The sequence below is a fragment of the Carassius auratus genome, chromosome 3 (assembly GCF_003368295.1).
Source record: "Carassius auratus strain Wakin chromosome 3, ASM336829v1, whole genome shotgun sequence".
In the NCBI taxonomy this organism is placed as follows: domain Eukaryota; kingdom Metazoa; phylum Chordata; class Actinopteri; order Cypriniformes; family Cyprinidae; genus Carassius; species Carassius auratus.
Genome location: NC_039245.1, coordinates 27,761,841 through 27,789,379, shown reverse-complemented (window position 1 = coordinate 27,789,379; position 27,539 = coordinate 27,761,841). Strand labels below are relative to the sequence as shown.

At 37.6% G+C, this 27,539-nt stretch overlaps 1 protein-coding gene across 4 annotated transcripts in view; it reads right to left on the bottom strand.

Annotated features, from left to right (window-relative positions):
* LOC113053168 (cytohesin-1-like) overlaps positions 1 to 27,539 on the bottom strand; it is a 48,208-nt gene continuing 20,669 nt past the window's right edge. For 2 of the 4 annotated variants that reach the window (XM_026217982.1, XM_026217973.1), the window contains exons 2-13: positions 14,990 to 15,072; positions 13,215 to 13,279; positions 12,427 to 12,493; positions 12,219 to 12,337; positions 8,932 to 9,012; positions 8,639 to 8,751; positions 8,086 to 8,234; positions 7,894 to 8,006; positions 2,856 to 2,934; positions 2,243 to 2,311; positions 2,005 to 2,159; positions 1 to 1,183 (exon numbers count right to left, since the gene is read on the bottom strand). In XM_026217982.1, the coding sequence (XP_026073767.1) occupies positions 1,105 to 1,183; positions 2,005 to 2,159; positions 2,243 to 2,311; positions 2,856 to 2,934; positions 7,894 to 8,006; positions 8,086 to 8,234; positions 8,639 to 8,751; positions 8,932 to 9,012; positions 12,219 to 12,337; positions 12,427 to 12,493; positions 13,215 to 13,279; positions 14,990 to 15,072 (1,172 nt within the window). In that variant the 3' untranslated portion in view covers positions 1 to 1,104. Of the gene's footprint in view, positions 1,184 to 2,004; positions 2,160 to 2,242; positions 2,312 to 2,855; positions 2,935 to 7,893; positions 8,007 to 8,085; positions 8,235 to 8,638; positions 8,752 to 8,931; positions 9,013 to 12,218; positions 12,338 to 12,426; positions 12,494 to 13,214; positions 13,280 to 14,989; positions 15,073 to 21,076; positions 21,333 to 27,539 lie in introns of those variants that run through there. The other 2 variants (XM_026217991.1, XM_026217962.1) reach the window with 2 other exon arrangements.

Below are 27,539 nucleotides of genomic sequence, written 5' to 3'. Positions count from 1 at the left end.
AGCTGCTATAATGTCTTTATTTCAGCTTGATCTGGCTACCACTACATTGGTATCGACCTCCAGAACATAAAAAAAAGGAAGAAAATGGCACTCGACTAGTACAATACTGCTACATACAGTACACACACTTATCAAATGCAAACCGATATTCTCTATACACTAAAGTATGTACATCTTTGATAAATTAAACCAATACTGCTTAGATTTAACATGTTGCTTGAAGAATAACTGCAAGACCGATGGAAACCCGGGAAAGGAAGCAGAAACGCGAGCAGGCACTGGAGCATCCGGAGGACTTCTGACGTGTGTAGGCACATTTATTCATTTTATTAAAAGCGTTTTATTTGAAGGTCCACACACTCGATGATGACCTCACGTAAACTAAAACCCATCTGCTAATAACCGTCCTGTCTGTCTGAGAGGTAGTACCAATGCATGATATCCCATAATCCTCAGCTGGCCACCATCCAGTCTTTCAGCTTACGTGTGCAGAACGACACGCTGCAAAAATAAAGAGACGCTTCCAAATCAATCTGTTAACAAATCTCGGGTGATATCCCAATCTCCCTACAAACTTGGAATTCCCTTGCAAATGATAGAAGTCTCTTGGAAAATGTGTTTTTTTTACAATTATACACTCAAATAAACCTCTGAGGACTAAAATGCTTGTGCAAGAAGAAAATAGCCTGTACATATGATCAGCATGAAGGAAATCTTCCTTTTTCCGATGCGTGTAGGAGCGTCCGTTTGGTTTTCCACATTCTGTCAGACCTGCTGATTTCAGAAGATGCAAGAGTGTGTGTGTGTGTGTGTGTGTGTGTGCAAGAGACGAGAGGTACAGAGAGAGGACAGAGCGAGGAAGAGCGTGTTTTGGTTAAGCGTGAGGAAAAATGTTCTCTTTGGGGGTTTCAAGGAAGCAGCAGCAGCAAGTAAAAAAGCACTGACTTCCTTCCAACACACACACACACACACACGCGTACTTGAGCTGAGCAAGAAGACTTTTAAAAAGAGGTGCAAAGTCTAGCAAGGTTTGCCCTCGCTGCTCCAGTCAGGTTTGGTTGTCCCAGCAGCCCTGAATCTGTACCGACAGCGTCCTGAGCAGCTCTAGTGTCTCTTCATAGAGGAGACCTTCTTCTTCCTCGCTGCCAGCATCTCGTAGAAGGGATCTCTACTGATGGCCGCCCTAGAGACCAGGAGGAATCAGATGCTATTTATAGTGCAAAACCAGCACATATTTCCAGTTCAGAATGGTAGTACTTTATAAAATGGCATGCAATTGAAACATAATTATATGTAACCCTGGACCACAAAAATTGAGATTAAAACATCACTTGAAAGCTGAATAAAGAGGCTTTGATGTGTGGTTTGTAAGGATCGGACAATATTTGGATGAGATACAACTATTCGAAAATCTGTAATCTGAGGGTGGAATAAAATAATAATAATTAAAAATACAGAGAAAATTGCCTTTAAAGTTGTCCAAATAAAGTTCTTAGCGATGCATATTACTAATCAAAAATTAAGATATGTTTTATTTATGGTAGGACATTTCCAAAATATCTTCTTAATGGAACACAATGATTTTTTGGCATGAAATAAAAATCTATAATTTGGAAAAGTGCTAAAAATGTACCCCAGCGATTTAAGACAAAACAACCACGAGGCACTTAATTTCCACTTTTCAAATATTTCCTTGAAAACAAATGCCTTTCCAGTTCTGATATGTGAAGGAAAAGAGAGAGAATTATGGGAGAAGAGTGACAAAAGGGGGATTCGAACTCGGGTTAATCTCGTCAAAAAGTGTCTATCCCAACCAGGCTATCTGCACTTTCTGTGTATACATCTACATTTTTCAACTTAAATGTACATTAAATATTGACTTATTTCATCAAGTCAGAATAAAGCAAGAGTTTGGAGAAAACAATACCATAAATAAGCAGAATTTAAAGCAGAATATCCCTTTAATCAAGCACACACATCAGTATTTGGAGGAGTAGCACTCACTTTATGCTGTTCATCCATTCGTCCTTCTCCTCGATGGTGGGAGCAGAGATGCGGTAGAAGGTGTGGTTTCCTTCAACCACCCGTCCGTCCGCCTCCGTCTTGCAGGCCTTGATCACCTGGTCCTTATTGTCAGGGATGAAGAGCTCAAAGCAGTTCTGAGAAGCACACAATCACAGATCCGTGTTAACTGTGCCCAGATAATCAGGAAAAGCCCCGTCTCTGCGGTTTCAACACTTACCGGCTTCTTGTCCTCCACTTCACGGATGCTGAGGTTTTCCAGGGGGATGATGCCTCGTGGTTCTTTATCCTTCATGAACAGAGTCAAATGAGTTTCCATCGCAACTATTGCGTCCTCGAATCAAATGTATTATGATAGCCTTCAAATGAGGCCATACACTTTACAGTGACTGAGAAGCATTATGATGTACATTCTCTAGTTTAACAAATTATATAAAGAAAAAAAGCTGATAAAAATGCTTTTTAATGTAACAATCTATATAAGGCCACATACAAATGAAAAATCCATTCAAATCAACAAAAGTTTACTACTTATAATCTTATTTTACTGAAAATCAAGCTGTTAATGGAAAGTGTCAACAGACTAGACTACAGACTAATAATCAGTTATAGTCTATAATTACTTTATAGCATATAGCTCAGTTTGCATAAATTAGATGAGAAGTAAGAAATGCATAGCGTGTTAGACATGGACCAAAATTAACATGATAAATAAATATGCGAAAACCATCCAAAAATAAAATAACATTGTCATACGACATTTTGTTAGACAAACAAAGAAAAAGGCCTAGATCCCGCCCTGCAGCATGCCGTGATGTTTCTCCAGTACTTACAGTAGTGTACTCAAAGTAGTAAAGGCAGTTATCTGTGAGAATGAACCACCGTCTTTTCCAGGTTTTGACACGTCCTCCTGAGGATCAGAAGAGGAATGTTAGTTTGAGAGCATGAGCTGGCAGATCCGAGCAGCTGAAGACTTGAGCAGCAGAAGAGCAGACAGACAGATGAACAGACGATGAGAGCTCTTCTACACTGACTCCATGACAGCATTCCTCAGCAGCACCACAGCATGCTCCAACACACTCCATCAATCCACCTTCACAGCTGACATTCCTCTTAACCACACTCTACAATACTGCTCACTATGGAAGCACGTTTACAACGCTCAACAACAAATAAAACAAGGTAATTGCATCTTTTTATCTCACAATTCTGATTTTTTTTTTTTATTTTTTTTTTTAGAATTGCGATTTTATATCTCGCAATTTGGACTTTAAATTCAAAATTGAAAATTATAAAGTTAAAATTGTGAGTTGTAAAGCCAGAATTGAGAGATATAAACTTGCAATTGCGAGTTATAACGTCAAAGTTGTGTTATATAGTCAGAATTGCAAGATATAAGCTCACAATTCTTAATTTTTTTTTTTTTTGCAATTGCGAGTTCTTATCGTGCAATTCTGACTATATGACACACAATTACGAGTTATAGTCAGAATTTGCGAGATATGAGCTCGCAATTAAGAGTTATAAAGTCACAATTCTCAGTTATTTTCTCACAATTGATATTGTTTATATCTCACAAATTCTGGCTTTCTATTCCTCAAGAATTGTAAGATATGAACTCACAAAAAAGTCAATTGTGAGATATAAAGTCGCAATTGCCTTTCATATTTTATTTAGTGGCACAAACGGGCTTCCATAGTTTATCTCCTAGCAGCCAAAGGTAAGATGTGTTTAAACAGAGCAATACTCTCTATATCCAGCTGATGTTTGCTCTTCAGACATACAGAGAGGTTGTCCTTTCTTCAACTTGTCTTCTCTACAATCATCTCAATATTATTCTGTATATTCTTACTAATATAAGTGGCGAAAATGTCTAAATATTCATTAAATGTTGACTTGAATGATAATAGCTGAAACCAGCTGATGTTTATTTTTTTTTTACAGTAAAAAAAATAAATAAAAACAGAATAAAGACCAGAATAAGAGTCAAGATTGCAGCAGGAATGACATTTTTGTAGAACAAAACCCAGGAATGATATCAAATAAGGTCTGTGAGTTAAGATATTTTTACATTTTATTTGAAGTCATGAAATGTTTCAGTAATGGACCCATGAATACAGTTTTTTTTTTTGTGCCTATAGCTTACGCTAGGCTTTTATGCTTATGCCAATTGTATTTAAGCTTTGAAATGTTGTTCATTTGTGAAGATTATGATCAATGAGCAAAAAGTATAAGAAACATAAACTTTTGCTGGTCACAGAGCTTTTTTTCTGCAATAACCCAAAAGCCATAATAAGGTTTTTGTCAAGTCAACCAGGATGATCCAAACCACTGGGCTGGTCTACAAAAATACATCACCGCAGCACCCTATTTGATCAATATATAACACCATTAACCTCCCAGTTAACCTCCCATGTCCCTCTCTATAGGGACTGCAAGGTAAACACCGAGGATGACCTCTGACCCCTGTGCCACCCTGGTTTCCTCTGCAGGGAAACCTGATCACTGACATCAAACTGAAGAAACCAAAACCACTTTCACTGTGCATCAGGGTAGTTGAAGTTCAAGGCAGTATATATATATATTAATATATATATATATATTTGATATAATCATGAATATAAAAACACTCCCGTTTTACTGTTACTCAACATCCGACATCATGCTACAAATACTGTCCTAAGAGTTTTATTTATTTATTTTATGAAAATAAAGCTCTGCTATAAAGTATGAACACATTTCTTAAGTTCTTCAAACAAATAAAGGCTTGTAGGTTTAAATTATTATATTGTGTTACAAGTCAAAACTTAATTACGTTTTTTCATGGTTTTAAAAGAAGTCTCATGTTCAACAAGACTGCATTTATTTGACTTAAAAAATAAATAAAAATACAGGATCATTGTGAAATATTACAATTTAATATTAGCAGCAATAATAATCAATAATAACGGAGCAACAAATCAGAATACAGTGCTGTTTTTCTGAAGGATCATGGGACACTGAAGACTGGAGCAGACTGAAAACATAAAAACTGTCAAAAAATAAATGAGTTTTCTATGTCACACAGCACTGCACACAAGCAGGGCATGTCAATCACCCGAAAGCATTTCAGGCATTTCTGCTGAACAGGAAAAGATCCTCCTGCTGTTGTATGTGAATCCTGGAGTGAGCGACAAACCAAACAGACAGGTGAGAAGTTTCTGAGCAAGCTGATTGGCTGATTGAGTTATCGGCTGAGATTAATGATCACCAGGTGCGCCCGTCCAGAAATGTCTCTCAGAGATTTGTGGAGGGGGGTGTGAAGAGGCCGTGCTGGGCTGCAGAGGAGGCTGGGTGATGGATGGATGGGCGTTCAGAGCTCTGATGTCACAACAAACGGCTCAATCTGTACATTTATTTTAGAAATATGTATTATACGTATGTGCTGATCAGAACCAGAACACTTCAGATATGGTTTTATTTTGGATTCAGTGATGTCTGATTCATGAAACCCACCCTCACCCAGCATCCTTAGTGGTGAGTCCGATCTGACCAAACACACACACACACACACACACACACACACAATTTCCTCAGCGCTGCAGTCCAGCAGCACACACACACACCTATACTTTACATACAGCATGAAGAACAGCAGTCTTTGGTCCAGATGCAGTTTTCTGACTCAGTCTGATCAGATCAAACACCACGTCCTGTGATATGACTGAATATCATTTAAGAAGGAACAGTTCAGAGAGAAATAAAACATTCTGTCATCATTTTGTCTCAAACCCATACGAGTTCTTCTTCAACAGAACGTAAAAGAAGATGTTTAGAAGAATGTCCAAGATTCCAAGATTCTTACATCACGATATGAACTACTTTATTTCATGATGACAAAATATATCCCAAAAATAGTTTTTTTTTTTGCTTAAACAAGGTTATGACAATGACGAATTTCACAATACTCGACAACTCACTGCAAAAACTGATAATAGTCTAAATGATGCAAGTAAAATCTTACTAAAGACATTACTGTCAGTAAGAAAACATGAACAAAGAAAACCAATTTTAGACTAGTCTACCTTTTTCAGGTCCATCTATCAGCAATAGGAAATATAACGTAAAAAAGTAATCAAATGTCTGCTTTCAAAGCATAGTCTTTTCTACATTACTTAAATATCCATTGATTCTTATTAAATCTATAAATATTATTCAGTCAAGAGCAGTGAGTGAATTTCTCCTTGTCTTTTGTTGTTTCTTTATCATTAGACAGTAGCAGGTGTGTTGGGCTGCTGTCACTTTAAGACACGATGCACGGATCTAATACACTTAACTGATACACAGGAAAGCGACCACAAAAGAGACGATATGCCAAAACCTCTAATGTTAACAAATTAGATTGCCTACTAAATTATCAGTCTACCAACTCTGAATGGGGACGGATGCTGTACTCCTCACATGAGCTTGGGACAACACGAGGGCGAGGAAACGATGACAGAATTTTCATTTTTGGGTGAACTATGCCTTTAATCTGCTTTAGTTGCTGCTTTCATCAGTGTTTGTTGGGCTCTGTTCAGACTGAGAGGAAGCAGAAAATACTGCAGCTCCCAAAGTGGAAATGACAGAGAGAGAGAGAGAACATTTCGAACACCACAGCAAACAGAGAGAGGTGCTCTTCAATACGCTGGTGGTCACAAAATCAAGAACCAAGCACCCGTCACCACGCAGACACGACTCGCTGATTCGATGAATAAAACGAGCGATCAGACAAACAAACAAATGAAGGAACATGTAAAAACTAGAGTCAACTCATAGAAAGACGAACCCCATGGGAACAAAAATAAACCTATGGTGGCTAATAACAGAAAGAGGGGACAGGAAGCAAGGCTGACCACCAAAAGCACCTGAGAGCGGAGAGATGAGCGATTGTTTGGGAAGAACAGGTGTACATACCTCCTGAGGGAAAGACAACAGCCAAAATCATGGGAACAAACAAACAAACGAGGAAGAAAAGGAAACAAAAAAATTAAATTAAATCGGAAATCATACTCCCCACACGCTGCCTCTCTGATCAAAAGAAGAACTTGTGCATTTCTTGCTGATGTAAATTACGGAAAACCAGTCCAAAATAAAACAGGGGATACATGTACAAATAATAATAATAATAATTCACACAATTTAACACAGCTTTCCTTTCCACATCCACAAAGAGGGAAAATGTCTCTAGGTGCGGTTTCAGGGAAATAAACCGAAAAAGGATTAAAGTAATCAAATGTTGTTGTTGTTTTTAAAACAGTCTTTTCTACATTACTTAAATATACATTGATTCTTATTAAATCTATGATAAATATACAGTCAAGAGCAGTGAGTGAATTTCTCCTAGTCTTCTGTTGTTTAATCATTAATACACATTATATATAATATACATATCATGAATATTAAATACATATATAAGGTGCACTCATAGGTGTGTTATATTAATGGATGCACCTTTAATGAGCATAATTCATTCAAATAACAACCAGTTGTCTTTTCTTATAACTAAAAACTGTTTATGGAAAGACTGCTGATTAGCAAAGGGTAACTAATTTACAATTATGATTCAATCAGGTTATTAGATTATGAATAGTTTTCTAAAACATTACATATGCAGGCTGCCCATCTGAAGGAGCAGTTTCTCTTGCACCTTTCAAGACAAGAACATCCAACTGAATTAGGTCTAATTGTAAAAGGATGTGATAATCTGATGCATGGATGTGCTTTCAGGAAGTGTGTGTAAATCTCACACTCAGTCCATGTGTCTGAGCAGGACATCTCTTATTCAAAGCTAAATATATCTTGCACTAGGATCACAAAAATCAATACATATCTGGACTCCAGACCCACTCACCCAGTTTGAGCAGCCAGCCCTCTCGGTCCGGGTTGAAGAAAGTGTGCGTCAAGTCATTGCCGTCATCCTCAGGGATTTTGAAGGGCTCGTTCTTGATGCTGTCATACAGATTCTGCAGGAGTCAAAGCGAAATATGAAATGAACGTCACTCGGAGAGAAGCCTACAACAATATAATTATGTGGAGACGGACCCGTAGCAGATCTTCTGGCAGGTCTCCTCCATCATTAATGCCTCTGTTCATGGAGATGAAACGCTCTACTGAGGGCTTGTCCTTCACGTTTGGGTTGTGAAGACTGGTGTTTAACATGATGATGGCGAACGACAAAATGTAGCATGTGTCTGCGAAAAAAAACAAAACATTCAGCATCTGATAGTATTTTCCAGCACTGAATATGAAGCTATTTAACTATTCCACGCTTATACTGTAACTAGCATGAATGCTAATGATAGCATGATTGAAAAGTTACTGAGGGCGATCAAGACATAAACATCTCTATACATTTACAGCAAAGAGACCAATGAGAGAACTCGGCTGTAAATATATGTGTGAGGGATTTCACAATATTACTAGCATTTACAACATAAAGGAGTTTCCTTTTCTGTTGGAAATATAGACTACTACTGGTAAATGGCATTTATTTAGAGAAGAATGCATTTGTAGAATTCAACACCTCAAGCTCTCAATTTGTGAGCATTACTGTGAAATAATGCTCTAAACACAGACTAAACGGAAAGGGCCCCACCTGTGGACTGAAAGACGCCGGGGTTGCACTGGCAGTAGCGGGACGCAAACGCCTCCATCATTCGGTCGATCTTCTGGGCCTCACCAGGAAGCCTGAAGCTCCAGAGAAACTGCCTGTGTAGAGCAGCAAACATCATAATGAGGTTTAAAACAGTGAGATGTGTCGAGATCAATCCACTGACCGATGAGTTTAAACTGCATAAGAATCACAGTAATTACAGAAATCATATGCTAGCATTTTTTCCAGATGCATTAAATATTTCAAACGACAGCTACTTCTACAGTCAGTTTTACCTGAGAGCCTGAACCAGGTTCAAATCTGTGAACTCATGCAGCTCCACAAAAGCATGAAGGACTTGGAGATTGAGGTCATCCCTGTTGAACAATTCGAATATGAGAGCAAGTAGTAGATAACATTTAGCTTTCGTCCAAAGCAACTTATTTATCACACTTACTCCAGCTGAAAAAAAAAAGCCCAAACTCATGTCGCTTCAGACCCATTCTTAAGTTTACCATATATTTATGTGCTCTGTGTATGTGCATTGATAAATACGGTAACACTTCCCTATAGGGAACAATTCTCACTATTAACTAGTTGCTTATCGTTAACATATTGGCTGTTTATTAGTACTTAATAATAAAGAACATTCTGCATGATCATAGTCTACATCCCTAATCCTTCATCACACCTAAACTTAACAACTACCTCGCTAACTATGAATAAACAGCAAATTATGAGTTTTTTTAGGCAAAAGTCATAGTCAATGGATTGTTAATACCAAGAATCGGACCTTAAAATACAAAGTGACCATAAATATTTCTAAATGATTGACAATTTAAGATTATTATTAAATTAAATGTCTCTTTTCAAGATATTTGCATTGCACTGCTTGATTCATATGGGTTACTTTTAAAAATGTCCTTATGAACTTTTTGAAGCTTTTTAGTGTAACTGACTTCCAGTGAAGCGATAGAAATCAGTCAGGTTTCATATACATCTTCATTTGTTTTTCAGAAATAAACAGAGGTCTTACGGGTTTGTAATGAGGACAAATAAAGGACAGAATTTCCATTTTTGGGTGAACTATCCCTTTAAACAACAGTTCAAAACCTCCATGACTTACTTTATTCAATGCAACACAAAAGGAGATATTTTGAATAACGTGCTGGCTGCTCTTTCACATGCTATGAGGCTAGGCCAATTGGTCTTATGCTTTAAAATGAAATGATCTGTGGCTCCGAATTCACCGTTCAGTCTCTTGCACAAGAGTTATTCGAGACTAAGTGGATGTGAGATCATTCAGCACTGCACCATTTTTCAAAACCTTGTCATTTAACCTCTACGAGCGGAGGATGTGATATCCCTCAAGGGGCTGATGGCGATCGTGTCCTCTCTACACCCTTCCCCAGTGATCTGGTGACCGTGCACTCATGAAACAAAGCACTGCGGACCCCCTCGCTACCAAAGCAGAGACACAATCTCATCTGCCGTCCCCTTACAGAGCAGTGCTCTTGGGTTCCTGACCACACCCAGACTGAAGCAGAAGAGAAAACAAGGAAGTGGAGGGAATGAAATCCAAGATGAGGGAGAGAGAGAGAGAGAGAGAGAGAGAGAGAGAGGAAAGGGTTATTTCACAGATGTAACCAAAGTGACTAGGTGCTGCCCAGTGGACTAGAATAACACATTTAGTCCAGTTTGAGTCAACATCCCTTAAAAATGAAGAGTGTAATGAGAGTCAGGATAAAAGGGCAAAGACAGATGCAGATGAGATTTATAAAGCAGAGCAGAGAATTTAGCACAAAGACCAGTTGGCAGATATTAGGCTAAACTACTTAGTGCATTTAAAGGTGTAGAACCAATCAAATTCTACTTACAAGTTTTAAAGTCAAAATGATTCTGCAATATGCATTTTGCTGTTTCTAACACAACACTGCCATAAACAAACAATATATTTTTCAATGATCAGCTCCTCTCAACAGCAGAAGCGTTTATTCGTGACCAGCACTGTGAGATCCAGAGAAACGCAAATGTCTTGGTGATTTAGTTCACAGCCAGATGAATGGGTGTTGATCTCAACCGCACTAACAAACACAAGAAACACTGGGCCTGAACAATCCCATTAGAAGGCTTTTCCATGGATTTACTGTAGTAAAACTAACTGCACCAAGGTACTGTGGCAAAAATACACAATAACCATATGGAGTTTGATTAAAGTAGACATGTATTAAATGTATTAAAGGAGAAATGGTTGTTATAAAGCTATAGCATTTGTGCATTTTTATTTACACTAAATGTATTTAGAATGAACTACCAGTTACCAGAAACCATAATAGTCACACTTTACACACTTTACAGTGAGGCGCTGTGTATGGTTTTACCTTTGGTTCTCATGATCTAATTGTGTGATACTATAGATGACCAATGGTTAATTGGAATGAAAGTAGAGCAGATACAATATTTACAGATGTAACTTTTTTTGTTAATGAATGGAAATTGACATTGCCCCATCAAAGCCAGGGAACACAAAACTGTTTCTCTTTTGAGATATGTTAAAAACACAGTTAACTGGTTTCTACATCTCTCATTCAGATGAAATCTATTGAAACTCGTTTCCGCTACTAAATAAAAGATAAAACAAGGTAATTGCAAATTGCGAGTTATAAAAATCAAAATTGCGAGATATAAAGTCGCAGTTATGAGCTTTTTCTCTCATAAATTTTGATATCTCGCAATTCTGACTTTATAACTCGTAATTCAGAGAGAAAAAAAGTCAGAATTGCAACTTAATATCTCACGATTTTGACTTTATAACTCACAACAGAGTGTCATATAGTCAGAACTGCGAGATATGAACTCATAATTCAGAGAAAAAAACTCAGAATTGTGAGATAAAAAGTCACGATAATTTGGAGATAATGTATCATGATAATTATCGATATCGACTGATATGAAAAATGTTATTGTGATATTTTTTTGGCCATATAGCCCAGCGCTAACAATGGGTAATCTAAATTTTATTTATTCAAATTTTATTTAGCTAGCATTTAATGACAGAATGCAAACACGCAACACCAACCCGAAGGAATGACATCTCTTCTGAGACACTTACCACTGAACAGCTAAATTTTGCATTGTATTTCAATAGGAATCGGTCTAGTAATTTTGCGTAGGGAGAAAACATTTCCCCACACAGATTTTTGACCAACAGAATGCTGTTTGGGATGAAGCTGACTTGTGTCTGAACAGAGCTTTGTGTGCATTACTACACTACTGACAGCGGACACAATGGACATTTTAGCCAGTGAAATTTCACTAATGTCAGCATCTTAAAGAAACAAAGATGGAAAGATTGCAGCTACTTGTACTTCTTAGAAGCCTAATCCCTAAAAAAAAAATTACTTGCATTGGTCAAACGTGCATTTCAGTGAAACAAAATATGCAGCATTATTCCAAAATGCACTTGTTGGTATAATACAATAATAATATTATCACTTTAACTACTGGTTTCTGTCTTTGTATTTTCTATTTAGAAGGCCTCAGTGTGAACCCAATGGCCATGCAGTAATAACCACACACTCACCTCTCTCCCAGGTAGTCTCCTATTGCGGTCTTGTTAAGACCTTCACCCTTGTAGAGGAAGCGAGCGATGTCTTCACTGGTGTTCTTCAGAAGGTCGTTTTCAATGAGGAACTGGATCCCCTACAGACACACATATACTCAAGGTGTTTAGCCTCTAAAATAAGACCGAATTCATGCAGTGAATATGCTTTAATAGTCTGCTTAATCACCTTTTTGGGGTCCATGTTGAATTTCTTGCGGCCCATTGCCACTTGTTTGTTCCTCTGCATATTTTTCCTGCAGGGGCAATAATGATTTTTATTTTGAAATTCCTGAGGTTAATGCTTTTGTTATGTCATAAGGTTTATTTGATATACACTTCCATCTAAACTTGACCCTCTGACACTAGAACTCTCTTTTCTATCTACTCGTTTTCTTTTTATTGATGAAAAAAAAAAAAAAAACTAACACTAGCATTCTCTAACCTTTTTCTACTTATTATTTTTTTTTTTACTGTCTTTTTAATCATTATAAAATAAATAACTTGACTCTCTAACAACAGTTCTATCTATTCGATCTCTTTTCTATTAACTTTTTATTTTATTTATTTATTTAAAAAATAATAACTATGTGTACAGTGTTAGAATATCCAGGACTTGTCACAACACGTGTTGCTCTTTTGTTGGTTTTACTGCTTCCATAGCCCTCATTTGGATAAAAGTGTCTGCTTCATGATTATATGTCAATTTAATGCAGACATTGTCCGTAATGGATCCAGAAGTCAAACCAGTACTGCAGAGAATGGAGAAGTCTTGCGGAATCAAAATGGGATTTAGAATTGAAATTGGGTTCTTATTTAGAATCAGTTCCACTTCAATCAGTTCTCTGGAAATTCTCTACAGCGCCTCATTTTATAGAATAGTAGATCGTGTAGTTAGATGCTAAGATGCTAGTCAGATTGAGCTCACGCATGACTCTCAAAGTGGAAATGAAGTGCGTACAGGAGACAGAAACTCACCTCTCCTCTGTGGAACCCAGGTTCTCGATCTCACTGGTCACTTCGGCGATCTCATCTTTCAGACGCTGTGGTGAGAGGACATGAGATAATGACACCACACTACAGACGTCAATAAATATGAGAAATGAAACAAACAGACATGCACATTGTGATTGGAGTTGTGTGGTGAGTGAAACACCCAAATTACAGTAATCCTGAAACACAGTGTCCTAAAAAGGAAATATTTCTGTCTTCGCCGAAAGTTAAATTCAGCATAAAACAGCACAATCAGCCAAAGTAGGCTTCTCCTACCTCATTGTTTAAACATACACTTATCTGGAGCACATGTCATTTCCGACGATCTTCTAGAGGAGAGTACTGTGGCAGTCTCTGCATGGGTCCTGTCCCACCTCAATGAGGCCCGACATTAAAAGCTCAAATCTCATTCCAGCGGATGAATCGTTTGCTCTAGACTGCTCGGTTTGACATAAACGCCATTAAAGGAGGACAATTGGAGAATGGCCCCAGAGTAAAGACTAGAGACATCAGAATTGGATTATTTTACCATAGATTAATGGAGTTAGGATACAGGGCCAAGAGTTTAGTGACGGTCTGGAGCCAGACTGGTCCTGAGGTCACACAAAGAAGAGTTTTCCCTCCCTATATTATTTTTTCCTGTTTAACAGCCAACTGCATGGTGAAATTCGCTCAAGTGTTTGATCTTGTCTGTTCATACAGTACGTCTAGAACAATCACTAGTAAGGAAAAAGCTGTTTTTATGGCAGATGGAGTCTTCTGATGATGTCTTTCATAGTTGTTGAACCTTGGCAGTGTAATTTACTTGGCAGTCAATGGGACAGACACAAGCCTCCTGGTTTTCAGCCAAAATATCTTAAATTGGGTTCCGAAGATGAATGAAGCTTTTACGGGTTTGGAACGCCATGGGGCTGTGTAATTAATGACAAAATTGTCATTTTGGGGTGGAGTATCCCTTTGACATGTAGGAATTTGGTTTAGATAGGGCAGGAAGGTTTTCGTAAAAAAAAAAAATTCAGTGGCGGAAACGGGTTTCCAATTTGACCGGGATGGGCTGCCGAAAATGATACAACCCCATGGAAAACTGAAGGAATTTTAAGTGAGTATGTAATATAGTGGAGGTCAGTGTCTAAACAGACTGAATCTATTTGATTGTGTCATAGCAGTAAGTGATCAGCCCATGCATGAGTGTCCTTTCCTAAACATTTCCACCCTGTTCCTGTCAGCTTGAGTCATTTCCTCTCAAACTGTGCTCATAGTTAGTGACTTACTGGTCAGATTCTACATCACCATTACTTTTATACCACATCTATTTTTAGATTCCCTAAGTCCTTTAATGCCATCTATGATGCACGATGAAATAATATTTTTTTTTTATTCAAGCAACTTTAATGCAATATGTGAATTTTAAAGGAACGCTTTCAAAGATAAAACGGAGTAAAATATGGGACACCAATTTTTTGAAGAATTTTGAATTGCGAAATACCATAATATTGGCGTTTATTTAATGTCTTTCAATGCCATTCTGTTATCAATTTAGATGCTAACAAGGCATTGCTTGCTTCAGCAAATCTGTGATGTGTAAATAAACCTTTAAACCAAGATCAGAAGATATTGAGCTAAACTGAGTGCAGGACAGATGCAGAGGCAACTCACAGTCTCTGAAACATGCAATGCTTCAGTAAGAAGGAAACACAAACATCACTTTGAAAACAAGAAGCACTTGCAGCTAAAATATTTGGAGCGCAGTTCTTCATTACCTGAATGTCATCCAGCAGCTCCTGCTTTCGCCGGCGGATGTTTTCCAGCTCTTTCTGCTCCTCAGGCGTGAGGTCGTCAGGCACTGAGGACAAGACAAAAACACTTCTTTTGTTGTTGTTGTTTTTTTGTTGAGCCAAACATCTTGAAATGTTCTGAAAATGTCATAGTGCCAATATTACAAACTAACAGGGGTGACATGATAAAAGATTAGGTGAAAAAAGGACCCTAGACAGAATCAACAGTATATTACTCTCTATCCAGGTCCTTTTACAAACTTTCGTTCACCATGTCACATCTCAATCACAGCATCCTCCTGTCGTCATGGCAACACATCATCATTTCAAGATCTGTGAGGATGCTGAAACCTTTCACAGCTCATTACCTTCTTAAATACTCCGTTCCACTTCAAATTAAAGCGATCATACACTTAAGTTGAATTTTATTACTTTAACACATAAACCTCAAAGCTTCCATCACAGTCCACTAAGATTAGGCTATTTAATAAAACTCAACTTATTTATAATAAATTGCTACGTGTATAATATGGTGCTTGAAACTAGTTTTCTATATTAATTCAAATAACTGAGACAATAGAGACAAACATGTAGATTTATGGGAATTACTTATTTCCGTTTAAAAAAACAAAAATCTGCTCATACTGGGTCAACGCTCTCTAAAAACCACATTGGATCAGAAGGAAAGTTTATGTAATAATATAATTATGTAGAAAAACATGACATAGCTACTGCAATAAATCAGTGAGAGCTGATTTATAAAGAAACAGTGTAAAACCCCTTTTAAGTTCTCTGAATCTTTGGGAGAGATATGTTGAGCCACTTCACACACATCCTGCTGTAGACTGGCTCCTGTACTGAGTCTGATGCTGTGTGATGATGGAAAACCCCTTAAAAATCATGCAAGTCACAAACACAGAGACATCAAAGTTCAGCTTTCTTCAACAATGAACAATGAAATGAGGTGAAGAGAGAGCTCAGTGTTTGCTTTTCTCAAAAAACCCACATGAGGAGCATGAATTCTCTGTAATGCGTTCTCCCACAGGTTCTTTCCCCTCACTGCCTAAACATCTCATGGAGTTTTTTTTCCCTTGGTACAGTCGCCTCGGACTTGCTCACTAAGGGCTGTAAGATATAAATGCATGATTTTCTGTAAAGATTTCTCCCCCCAAAAAATGTGATTGCATAAAGCGCTATTTAAATACAAATGACATCAAGACCGACATAGCACAGCCTATCAAGCTGCCGCTCAAAACTGATAAATGAGTCAAATCTCTACATTTTTAGGGCAGCGGGATCAGATCAGGTCTCAAATGGAGTAATTTCAGTGCAACAGTTAGGCTGTTCATCAGAATCACCCACACATGCTTCAACATCCCACACACATGAACCCACACACAGCTAAAGTGTCAAGAGTCACACACAAACCAGTCATCTCTCTCTTTCTAACCCTATCCACCTCATTTTTCAGTGAAGAAGTGAGACATTTTCTGTAAAAGATTTAAATTGTTTAGTCAGATGAATAATAAACAGCAGTAAATGGTAGAATTATTGAGGATTCAATTAAATACGTTTATGATTAGGGTAATTGATCAAATATAACATTACAAGAACAACCAGTATGCAATATAAAGCAGATATTGTACAGATAAAATAACTGGACACCACAATCTCGGGTACTAACTGCTACACCTGTGAATAGTTATGCTCTTCCCTGTGTCTATATTAATAAAACTGCATGTTGAAGACCATACAAGGGCGATTATTCTTAGGGCTGGGATGATAAATCGATGCCGAATCGATTCGTGGAATGATTCTGAGAGTTTCAGAATACATTGTGATTCCGCTGGAATCGATTCTGAGCTAAGTTTTAAACAGCAGATGGCGCTCTAATCTAGTTTTTATCTGCACACTCAAATGAAGAAGAGTGTTGAAGAGCGCTTGTGTGTTCAGCTGGGTCATGTGATGTTAATTTCACCTCAGCTCAGAATGCTTTTAGGATGTAAGATTAATGTAAACAGCCCACTGTGAACACCCATGTAGGGCTGGGCGATATATCTAACGATATGATCATGCACATCTAGTCAGTAAATCTGGCTCCGTGATTATTGCTAAATTGCCATCACCTGCTTATTTTGCTTAAATTGCAGCAGCATTTAATAGACAGGGCCGCAGATCACCGACAAGCTATGCAATATCGTGTTCATTATCGAAGGAGATTCATCTGGGATAATCAACGCGATATTGCGTAGCTTGTCAGTGATCTACGGCTCTATCTATTAAATGCTGCTCCATTTAAAAGCAGGTGATGGCGATTTAGCAGTAATCACGAAACCAGATTTACTGACTAGATGTGCATGATCATATTGTTAGATATATCGCCCAGCCCTACACCCATGTAATTCGCTCAACTTTTCCGAATTTTATGAATGATTCTTTTAGGTTCAAGTGTGTGTAAGGATTTAAGCATAGTATGGCTGATTCTAAAGCATGCAGTGCCATCTGCTGTTCAAAACTAAGATCAGAATCGACTCAAGAAAAGTTATCGCAATGCATTCGGAAAATCTCAGAATCGGAAAACATTTCTCAATTCAAAATGCATTGATTTATTTTCCCATCCCTAAATTATTCTATATATTAACTATATTTTTCAAGAAGTGTTTAGAAGTCTGAGACAATTCGTGGTATTGGCAATCAGTAAGATCTTTAATTTCAAAAAATTGGTTTAATAAGTATTACGCACAAGTCGGCTGACTGAATAAATACTGATTTCATGAGCTTCATTTTAATCACCCTGATTTGGAATATGTATACAGCTACTATTTACCAGAAGTACTGCTGATACTTATTATATTTCACAAATGTAAATATTTATTGAACATTGGTGTATTTGGTATCATTGATTTTTTTGTAGCCAATGTTTAATATATAACCAATTTTATTAAATGCCAGATAAATATTGGTCTGTTTTAGAAAAAATATGATAAAAAAAGCTAATTATGTCATAAAATGAGCCTTGACACATGGTCTCAGATAGGAACACACTGTGTATTCTCAGATGTGCTCTAAATAGTGATTGGGTATGAAAATAAAATCAAAACAAAACCAGATTGTCTCCAACTGATAACAGAACGTACAGATTCAAAGAGACAAAACCAGCATCTCTCAACTCACGTCTCACAAGCCTACGTTCTGAATATTTGAAACCGTTCAGCTGATTTGATCAGGGTATTATCCAGAACATGCTCTTCCGCTTATTCATTGACCTCATTTATCATGGGCCTTTGCTGACATACTTAGTGAGCATGATCACATCCCTCCTCTGAGTCCTGTTGCTGAGAGCAGCACAAGCTTTTATTGACCCGTTTCTGTAGTCCTTATTTAAGGCATGAAGTGTGAAGAGTGTTTTGCTCCGATTAGTCGCTAAAGCTGCTCTGGAGTTGTTCAGAGTGAATGGAAGGGTGGAGCAGAGGCACCATAACCCAGCAAAGAAAAGCCACAATTACCAGGAGCCTCTTGACATAAACAAGCCCTTGAAGACCCAGTCCAATTTCCATGTCGTCAGAAATGGCACACATTTATTTTCCATTCAGAACCACTGGAGAACTCTCCTCTCAAAGTCAGGAAATAAATCCTGGAGGATTTCCTTTCTTGGATCTAACCCAGTTTATTGTGTGCCTATGGGAGCCCAAGGCACCACATGCATATACCATCTCTCCCATCAATGGCTCATGAGATTTGAACGTAATATGTAATAAATGAGATGCAAAGAAATTGCAAAAACATACATCCTCACAAAGTGATCCTGAGCTCTGGCTTCATTTCTGATCATTGCAGGAATATATGACCTGCAGTAACAGAATTATTTTGCTAAGGCAACATAAAGCAGGATAAATGAAAGTAGATGCTTACAGACATTTGTCTCAGGGATTGGAGCAAGGACAGTGGAATTTGTTTCAGCAACTGGGCATGGGATCCATGTCCAATACCCATGGATCCAACCTGGTAGTAGTGTACAATGGCGACTGAAACTCAGTTCCAGAAAGTAGAAGGTCCCAGAAGTCAACAACGAACAGGACACAAGCTCTCAGTCCCTCAGCACTTAACTTTTGACAGCACAAGGCAGACCATTCCTACAAGTGGTCAGTAAATCACTTTGAAAGAATGTGGTGAAGGACTGCATGATGGCTCATTAGGTAGAATTGTAAATTTACAACAAGAAGGTCTCTGGTTCGAATCCCTGCTGAACCAGGACTTCTTTCTGTATGGAGTTTGCGTTGGTTTTCTCCAAGTGCCCTGGGATTTCCTCAAAGATATTTTAACCTTGTGATGGACAAGGTACTTCCCTGTATCAAGTCCAAGAGCATCCCTGCAATATAGTACAAGCGGTTTGGAAAACGAATGGATGGAATAAATGGTAATTGACTACTCACATGTCCTGCCTTAAGTGGAATACTGAAGTGTTGGCTCATTGCTCACTCCTTGTGGAGACCAGAACTCTACCAGTGCTCAACCTTCACCACCACACCTCAACTTGCTACACTGTTGTTAAACAGACCTTTGCATAGTCTCTGTATTCATCCATCATTACTTTTTTCTCTCTAAACAATCTTATCTCTCAAATACAGCTGATTCCCTGCATAGTGTCTTCATTAGAAGATCTTCCGCATCCAGATCAGATGGTCACTGCAGTACGTATCCAGTTCAGATGGTGGATCAGCACCTAGAGATGACCTCTACAGCCTTGAATATCAGCGGAGACCAGGACAACTAGATGAGCCCCAGAGACAGATCCCCTGTGAAGACCCTGTTGGACATTGGCTCAAGTCATTGAGAACCAGATGAGTCAATCTGATGTGCACTGAATCCTGGAATAAAACCACACCATACTGGTTTCATCTGGCCAGAGGAGAACTGGCCCCTCGACTGAGCCTGGTTTCTCCCACGTTTTTTGTTTTGTCACCAATGGAGTTGGTTCCTTGCCACTGTCACCTTTGGCTTGCTAAGTTGGGGATGCTTAATTTCTGGCAACATTGTTGTCTTGACTGCACAGACACTATTGGAAGAGAACCGAATTGATCTGAATGATGACACCACTGAATCAACAATGAACTGACTTTAACTGATAAACTGACTGTTTTCTATTGTCTTCTTGCAATATCAGCACATGTTTTTCAGGTTTAACACTGTAAAGCTGCTTTGAAACAATCTGTATTGTATAAAGCGCTATATGAATCGATGAAGGTGAGTAGAACCTCTATCTGCCAGATTTTCTGAGTCTCTGTTAAGAGGCCGTTGTCCTGCCAGCCTGGAAATATTTACTTACAAAACCTGTTCATCAGCCAAAGAAACATCTCTGTTTCTGTATGTTTAATTGCAAATATGGTTTATTAGGTTTGTCTGCATAAGAACTTCTTCCCAATCTAGGTACATTTAAAATTGTACGATTGAGTCCAAACTGTGAAACATGGCACTGGCAAAGGTACTGACACATTCCTGATCTCTGGCAGGGTGATCCTAAGAGACTGAAGTACTGAAAAACACAATCAATGCATGTATAGGGTCATTGTTCAAGCCACTGGACTGAAAAATACAGAGTCCAGCATTTCCAAGTGCCGTGTGGGACTGCTTGGCAGAAGAACACAGAAGCAGTGGGCAGATCATCGATCACTGAACTCTGTAAAGCCATTAGTACAACTATCCTCTGGATTAGAGACAATGCCTTACTTCATAGGGCTTTTCTGCCCGATTTTGGTAACAACTGAGGTTGTTTCAGAAGTTACTTGAAAAACTCACCTGCAATAATAAATGTTCTCATAAAGCCTGGAATCAAATGTAACAGTATATCATAGTATATCATCCTAGGCTCCTATTTTCCATCCTTACATTCTTCATCTGAACAAGAACAAGTTAAATGCCCAACAGAAACTAATGAGTCCACAAATGATCCTTCTGCATGCAATCAAAATGCTCAATATGTAAGACAGTACATTTTACAGACACTTTCAATGTCATACTTGAAGCATCAGACATCCAAAAACCTATCCACTTAAAGCTTTAAAGCCAACTAACCTGAATCTGCGATGTTTCGTGAAATCAATCAGTTTTTCTGATATCCATCCACTTCTGTTCACTCATCAAAACTCTCTCTTCTTCTTCATTTTCCAAAATAGCAGCCAAACTACAGATCACTTCAAACCAGACTTCATATCCGTGTAAGAAGTGGCAGCTGAGTGTTCAGTATGGCAGAGACAGACATGGGCAACATCAAACCGAGGAACAGGAAGACACGTTTCACATACTGCTGAAGTGGAGCCGGTCCTCTCCATCCCACACTCTGTCTGTCTCTCTCTCCTGCCTCCTCCCTCAGACATCATGCCTTCACAAACAAGGAAGCCCCATCTAGCGGTCATTCTCCGCTCTTACTTAATCCTAATTTGTTCACCCAATTTTGTTAGATCACTGTCCACAGCAGGGATCCCATTACTTGGCTCAAGTTATATTAGTATCAGCCAAAAGGAGCTATTAAAGTCCCTTGAATACTCTAATATTTTGCAAAGCCGCATTAACTTAGAGACACATTATCTTGGTGTGTGGTACTTGTGTTAATATGACTATGGCAAACAGTGGAGGAAATGTCATCAGTCTCAGGCCAATGAGTCACATTCACATCACTACTGCACTCACACACAGCCTATTTGTAGCATACATGTAATGTTGGTGTAGCTCAAACAGGTAAAGGTAAGCTCCCTTACTCTACACTGTGAAAAACTATAACAGATCTTAATGGAACAATACTTTTACAGTAAAATACTGGTAAATCTAAAGTTTTTGCAAATAAAAAATAACTGGTCATTTTCCATTAGCTTTTCTCTTATTAGTTGTGCACAATAAGGTTATATGGCCCCATGAAATCAGTAAAAAAAAAATGTACTTTATAAAAATGTACTTTTTCTGGATTCCTTTTCAATGGTTAAACTTTTATTAACCATAAAGCATGTCTAATTAATTAAAATCATGAAACTTGTCCCATTTAAAATCAATTTATTAAAAGTTTAACAAAAATTCCCAAATTAGCCTACATGTTTAGGGCCCTATGAACTTTTTTTTTTTTTTTTTATCCTCACCTTCGGTTTTATTTATGTATAATCATATGAATGCATAAAAACAAAGATATTTACAATAGCCTTATGGATTTTTTTTTTTTTTTTGTCAGAAATTCTGGCTTGTGTATTAAAATTTTTTCTAGTTATCAGATAAAGGCATAAAACATTAATTTAATTAATATTTAATTAAAAGAGCTCCAAGTGATCCCAGCCGAGGAATAAGGGTCTTATTTCTATACTTTTAATCATAAAAATGCATATCTTGCACTAGCTTTGCGATGCACGTCTGCAAATTCCCGCATTACATAATCCCGTTGGAAAGAACACACATGGTTATCTCTTCATCTGTGTACTCCAGGTTCAGAAATGTAGGGTATACGGCAAAAAAACCTCTCATTTTCTCCTCCAACTTCATCAAAAAAATATACAATAATATATATATATATAATTTTATTTTATTGGAATTTAACTTTCTTTGCCCAATCACTTTATAAACACTAGGTCGGTGCTTCTAACTACGTCCTAAACAGGTAAAGTTGAACAAGTGTAAGATGAGCATTTGTGGTTGAAAAGTATCAAAATATTTATAAGATATTTTTATAATAAGAAAATGACCAATGGTTTCACTAGATAATAACCTTATTCCACGGCTGGAATCGTTTTAAACCCTTTGAAGCTCAAGAAGCTCCTGAAAAACCTTCATTTCTTTGCGACTGAAGAAAGAAAGTCATGAACATCTTGGATGACAAGGGCGTGAGTAAATTATCAGGAAATTTGTATTCTAGAAGAGAACTAATCCTGTAATAACAGTAAGATCATCATGACAGCTCATGGCAGCCTGAGATCATTTTTTAAATGCGTTTTCCTGGAATCCGCCAGCATCGGTGATGGTCTTAAATCAGAGGAGGGCAGAACTCTAAAGAGATGACATGTTTCTGTGTCAGACACACTCCTTCAATACAACACGATTCACAAGCGCGAGTGAAAGCCAGGAAATCAATGCAGCAGGCATTAGCCAAAAATAACATGAACAATAACAACAGGCAGTTTGGAGCTCTGTATGAGGAATGCAGACTGATTTATTTTAATCATTGGCCTAGTTAAACAATCATGAGGCACCGGTGGATCTGTGAGGAGGAACCCAGAGCAGACGGGCCGCTGTGCTGAGCAAACATCCTGAAGCTCTGCAGAGTAAACATCCTGCCCTTCATGAGAACAAACGAAAGCATACAGGAGAAATCTCATGAGCAATCACCACATATAGATGAATATAGACCGTGCATGACACAGCCATTCTCACTAACCAAGTTACCAATAGTGACAAACCTTTTTCATTTACATTTAAAGGGATAGTTCACCCATAAATGAAAAGTATGTCAAACAGAATATCAATGCTGTGAGATTGCAGTGGCTTCCTGGTACACAACAACTTTCACTGCGTGGAGAAAAGCAGAACAAACATTCAGGCCAAAGTGAACCAGTGCGATTCAGGTCTGGCTTTTGTGCGTACCAGTTAAACTGGTAATGAGCACCTGCCCTACTGAACAAAACAGTTAAACCATTGTCTGACAGAATACCAAATCGGTTTATGTACCCAAACAAATGCCTTTTAACAAAAAACACAATCTGGAAGTTTAAAATTCCTATTACATGCATTATAATCACAGACAATGGCAAACTTTTATATATAAAAAAACAAAAGAAGATAATTTGAAGAATGTGGGTAATCCCCAATGACTTTGATAACCGGAAAAAAATACAATGAAAGTCACTGGTGACCAGCAACTATTTGGTTACCCACATCCTTCAAAATGACTTTTATGTTCAACAGAAGAAAGAAACTCATTCAGGTTTAAAACAACTTGAGAGTGAGTAGATGAACTAGGTTATTCCTTTAATGTTAAAAAAATCAACAAAACACAAAGAGAAAAACCCCTCACTGCTCTTGACTGAAGAACTTTAATACAGCTGCTTTAATAAGAATCCATCTATAATTCATACAGTCAAGGGTAGCTACATAGTGTTTTATTTTTATCTGAAGTCATTCCATTTCTTGAACACTAAAAACACCTAGCTCACCTTAAAATTAAAGCACTGATTGTTTTATTTGTATATTACAGTCCCTCCAGAAAAACACGGATTTTTTTTTGTGATTGTTGCGGAAAAAAATCCTTGATTTTGCGGCACATTTTCTTAAAAAATGCGATGGAATATGCGGGATATTTTTGCAGTTTTATACGATGAAATTGCGTAAACTTGCAAAAACTGCGGTTTGATGAAAAAGAGAAAAAAGGTGATTCCCCCAACACCTTTTTCTCACTAGGCTACTACCTTAAATGTAAAGAGTAATTTCTTATTACTTCCTATGATAAGCAAGCATACTAAATCACAGAATATTTAAGTTGCAATCTCTCACTGCAACGTAAATTATTTACATACTACTAATATAATTACAACTGTACGTTTTTGGTACTGTTCTGTAACAAAAAAGTGCAATCTTACAACTGTAAAGTTGCATCAACTTCTGAATGAAACTACAACAGTGTTAGTAGCCTAGTGAGAAGGGGGTGTTGGGGGAATCACCTTTTTTTCTCTATTTCATCAAACCGCAGTTTTCGCAAGTTCTCGCAATATAATTTGGCTCCACTCATGTAACAAATCGTGAAACTGCTTCGCGCGTTCTTTTGCGCTTATTTTTGTTGGCAAATAAGAATGATTTGCGCGCTTCAAGTTTTGCAGGGGTTTGCAGATGATGTTCACGTCACGTAATTACGTCACTTCATAAGGTTCCCAAGGCAATAGGGGGGAAACTGGTGCTTTACTTGTGTGAAGTAAACGCAACATTTTTCAACTTTCTGCTAATATATATGTGAGTTTTTTGCAACGAAAATACAGGGATTATGAAATAATGCTCTCCCCGCATATTTTGCTTTCTGAAATCGGCAATTTATGCGGCAAAAGAGCGGCGTATTTGAAAAAATGCGACCCCACATAAATATGCAGCCTTTGGCTGATTATGCATTAAATCAAGCGATCGCATAATCACGTTTTTCTGGAGGTGCTGATACGGCCTACCTGAGCATTGTTTCTGACCATGGCCATCCCTTTATGACCACCATGTACCCATCCTCTGATGATAACGCACCATGTCACAAAGCTCGAATCATTTCAGACTGGTTTCTTGAACATGACAATGAGTTCACTGTACTAAAATGATCTCAACCCGATAGAGCATCTTTGGGATGTGGTGGAACGGGAGCTTCGTGCCCTGGATGTGCATCCCACGAATCTCCATCAACTGCAAGATGCTATCCATCAATATGGGCCAACATCTCTAAAGAATGCTTTCAGCACCTTGTTGAATCAATGCCACGTAGAATTAAGGCAGTTCTGAAGGCGAAAGGGGGTCAAACACAGTTTTAGTATGGTGTTCCTAATAATCCTTTAGGTGAGTGTGTGTATATGTATATATATGATGAACGGTTGAAATGACTTCCTGTGATAGTCAGCAGCATCACAATTACTGTCCATAGCTTAAATGTGCCAATAAAAACATCTATATATTGATGGTGACAACACAGACACACAGTCAACATCCCACATGGGAAGGAAGTCACGTGACCACAGCGGTCACATAGATGATCAACAGTGCACACACAGGAAACTGAGCAGAGACGAGGAAAAAAACATTATGTTTGCATTTTACACTGCAGCTCAACTAACTGAAGCCGAATGCTAATAATATTAATCTGCACTTTCCCATGATCTCATGCACCAAGCTTTAAAGGGCAGCGAGATGAAGGCTTCAGTTTAAGGTGTCATTTCCTGTCAAGTCTCTTTCTCAAGTGGCGGTTTAGACAGCACACACCCTTACTATGTGAAAGAGCACTAACCAGACTCATTTTCAACATTCAGCCAAGTAGCAATATGTAATTACAAGTATAAAAATTAACAGAAATATGGTATTCACTCTTGGAATCTGATATATAAATCTGGATATACAATATTATAGGATCAATCAATCATGATTTATCATCACCAATCAATATTTCATGTACATTTGTTAATTTGGAAAGTAGATACAGTGAGTGACATGAAGTTTAGTTACATATATATTTATTCATTTAGCAGTAATTATAATTATATAACAGTAATCATTTCTTGCAATGATATATTAGTAATTACCCCATGTGCTTTGGGATCAAAGGTCATTTTATGGAAGCTTTAAAAACTGAAAACTTCCATGTTTACAAGTTTACAAACTTATATGGATTTGATATAGTTTTGAAGGCTCAATTCTGTTGAAATCTTTGAAATGTGAGACACTTTGTAGCAAGTAAACAATGTAAAAGTAAACTAGGGATGCACCCAAATGAAAATTCTTGGCCAAAATTGAACAAAATTAAACACTGGGCCAAAAACCGAACATGGCTGTTAACATTTTCTCCCTTGTAGGCCTATTTTGCCTTTTTTTTTCCACCATTGCATTAATTAAATTCCCCAAAATTGGCTTTTTACCATTTTGTCCTGATTTTCAAATAAAAAAAATAAATTACAAAACAACAGTTTAATAATTTTTACTTAACACTGAACATTTTCGTTTTACATTATACCAACAAAAAAACTTAAAATGTATAATAAGTAAAATAATATTTTTGTCCATTTTTGAGACCTGAGTCAGGCAAGTATTTTTACTGTACACATAAAGACAGCATTGCAGAGCAGAAGAGTGCTTTTAAAACATTAGAATAGATTACAGATCCCAGCTTGAACACTGTGTGAGTGTTATAATCAATGTATTAACACTATCAATATATCACCATCAATATATAGATGTTACTATTGTCTTTTATTTTATTTTACAGAACTACAGTAAACTTGAATGAATGTTGATGGAGTTGTTGCTTTTTCTCTGCTTTTATCTTGGCAGAAACCCGCAGAAATATATCAGTGCTTCTTTTTGTTGACAACAGCATGCAGATTTATACATGATTCTCATTACGAATTAGGGAAGTCTGTTTGTCGCATGTATCACATTGTCACGTGCCTTTAAAAATTCATCTCATGACAGTGCATATAAATAGTACGCCAAATTAAAATTACAACTTGTGGTATTTATACCCAAAAATAGACTTTGGCGTGTTTATGTTTATGCTACATGAAGGGTAGGTTTAGGGTTGTGGGGTAGATGCGTATCATGTGTACTCGAAACCTGCATACCATATGCACATTAACAGATTCTGTATTATATGCATATGAAAACTGCTTATTATATGCACACCAAAGTCAATTTTTGCACACCACGAGTTTTTGCTAACAGGTTTGCTGCATTAGTGTGTGCCTCTATTTGATCGCTTTAGTCATTGTTCAGTACGTATTATTCGGACTTTCCACTTATTCCGCCGAACACCGAAAGAGAGTTTTTTGGT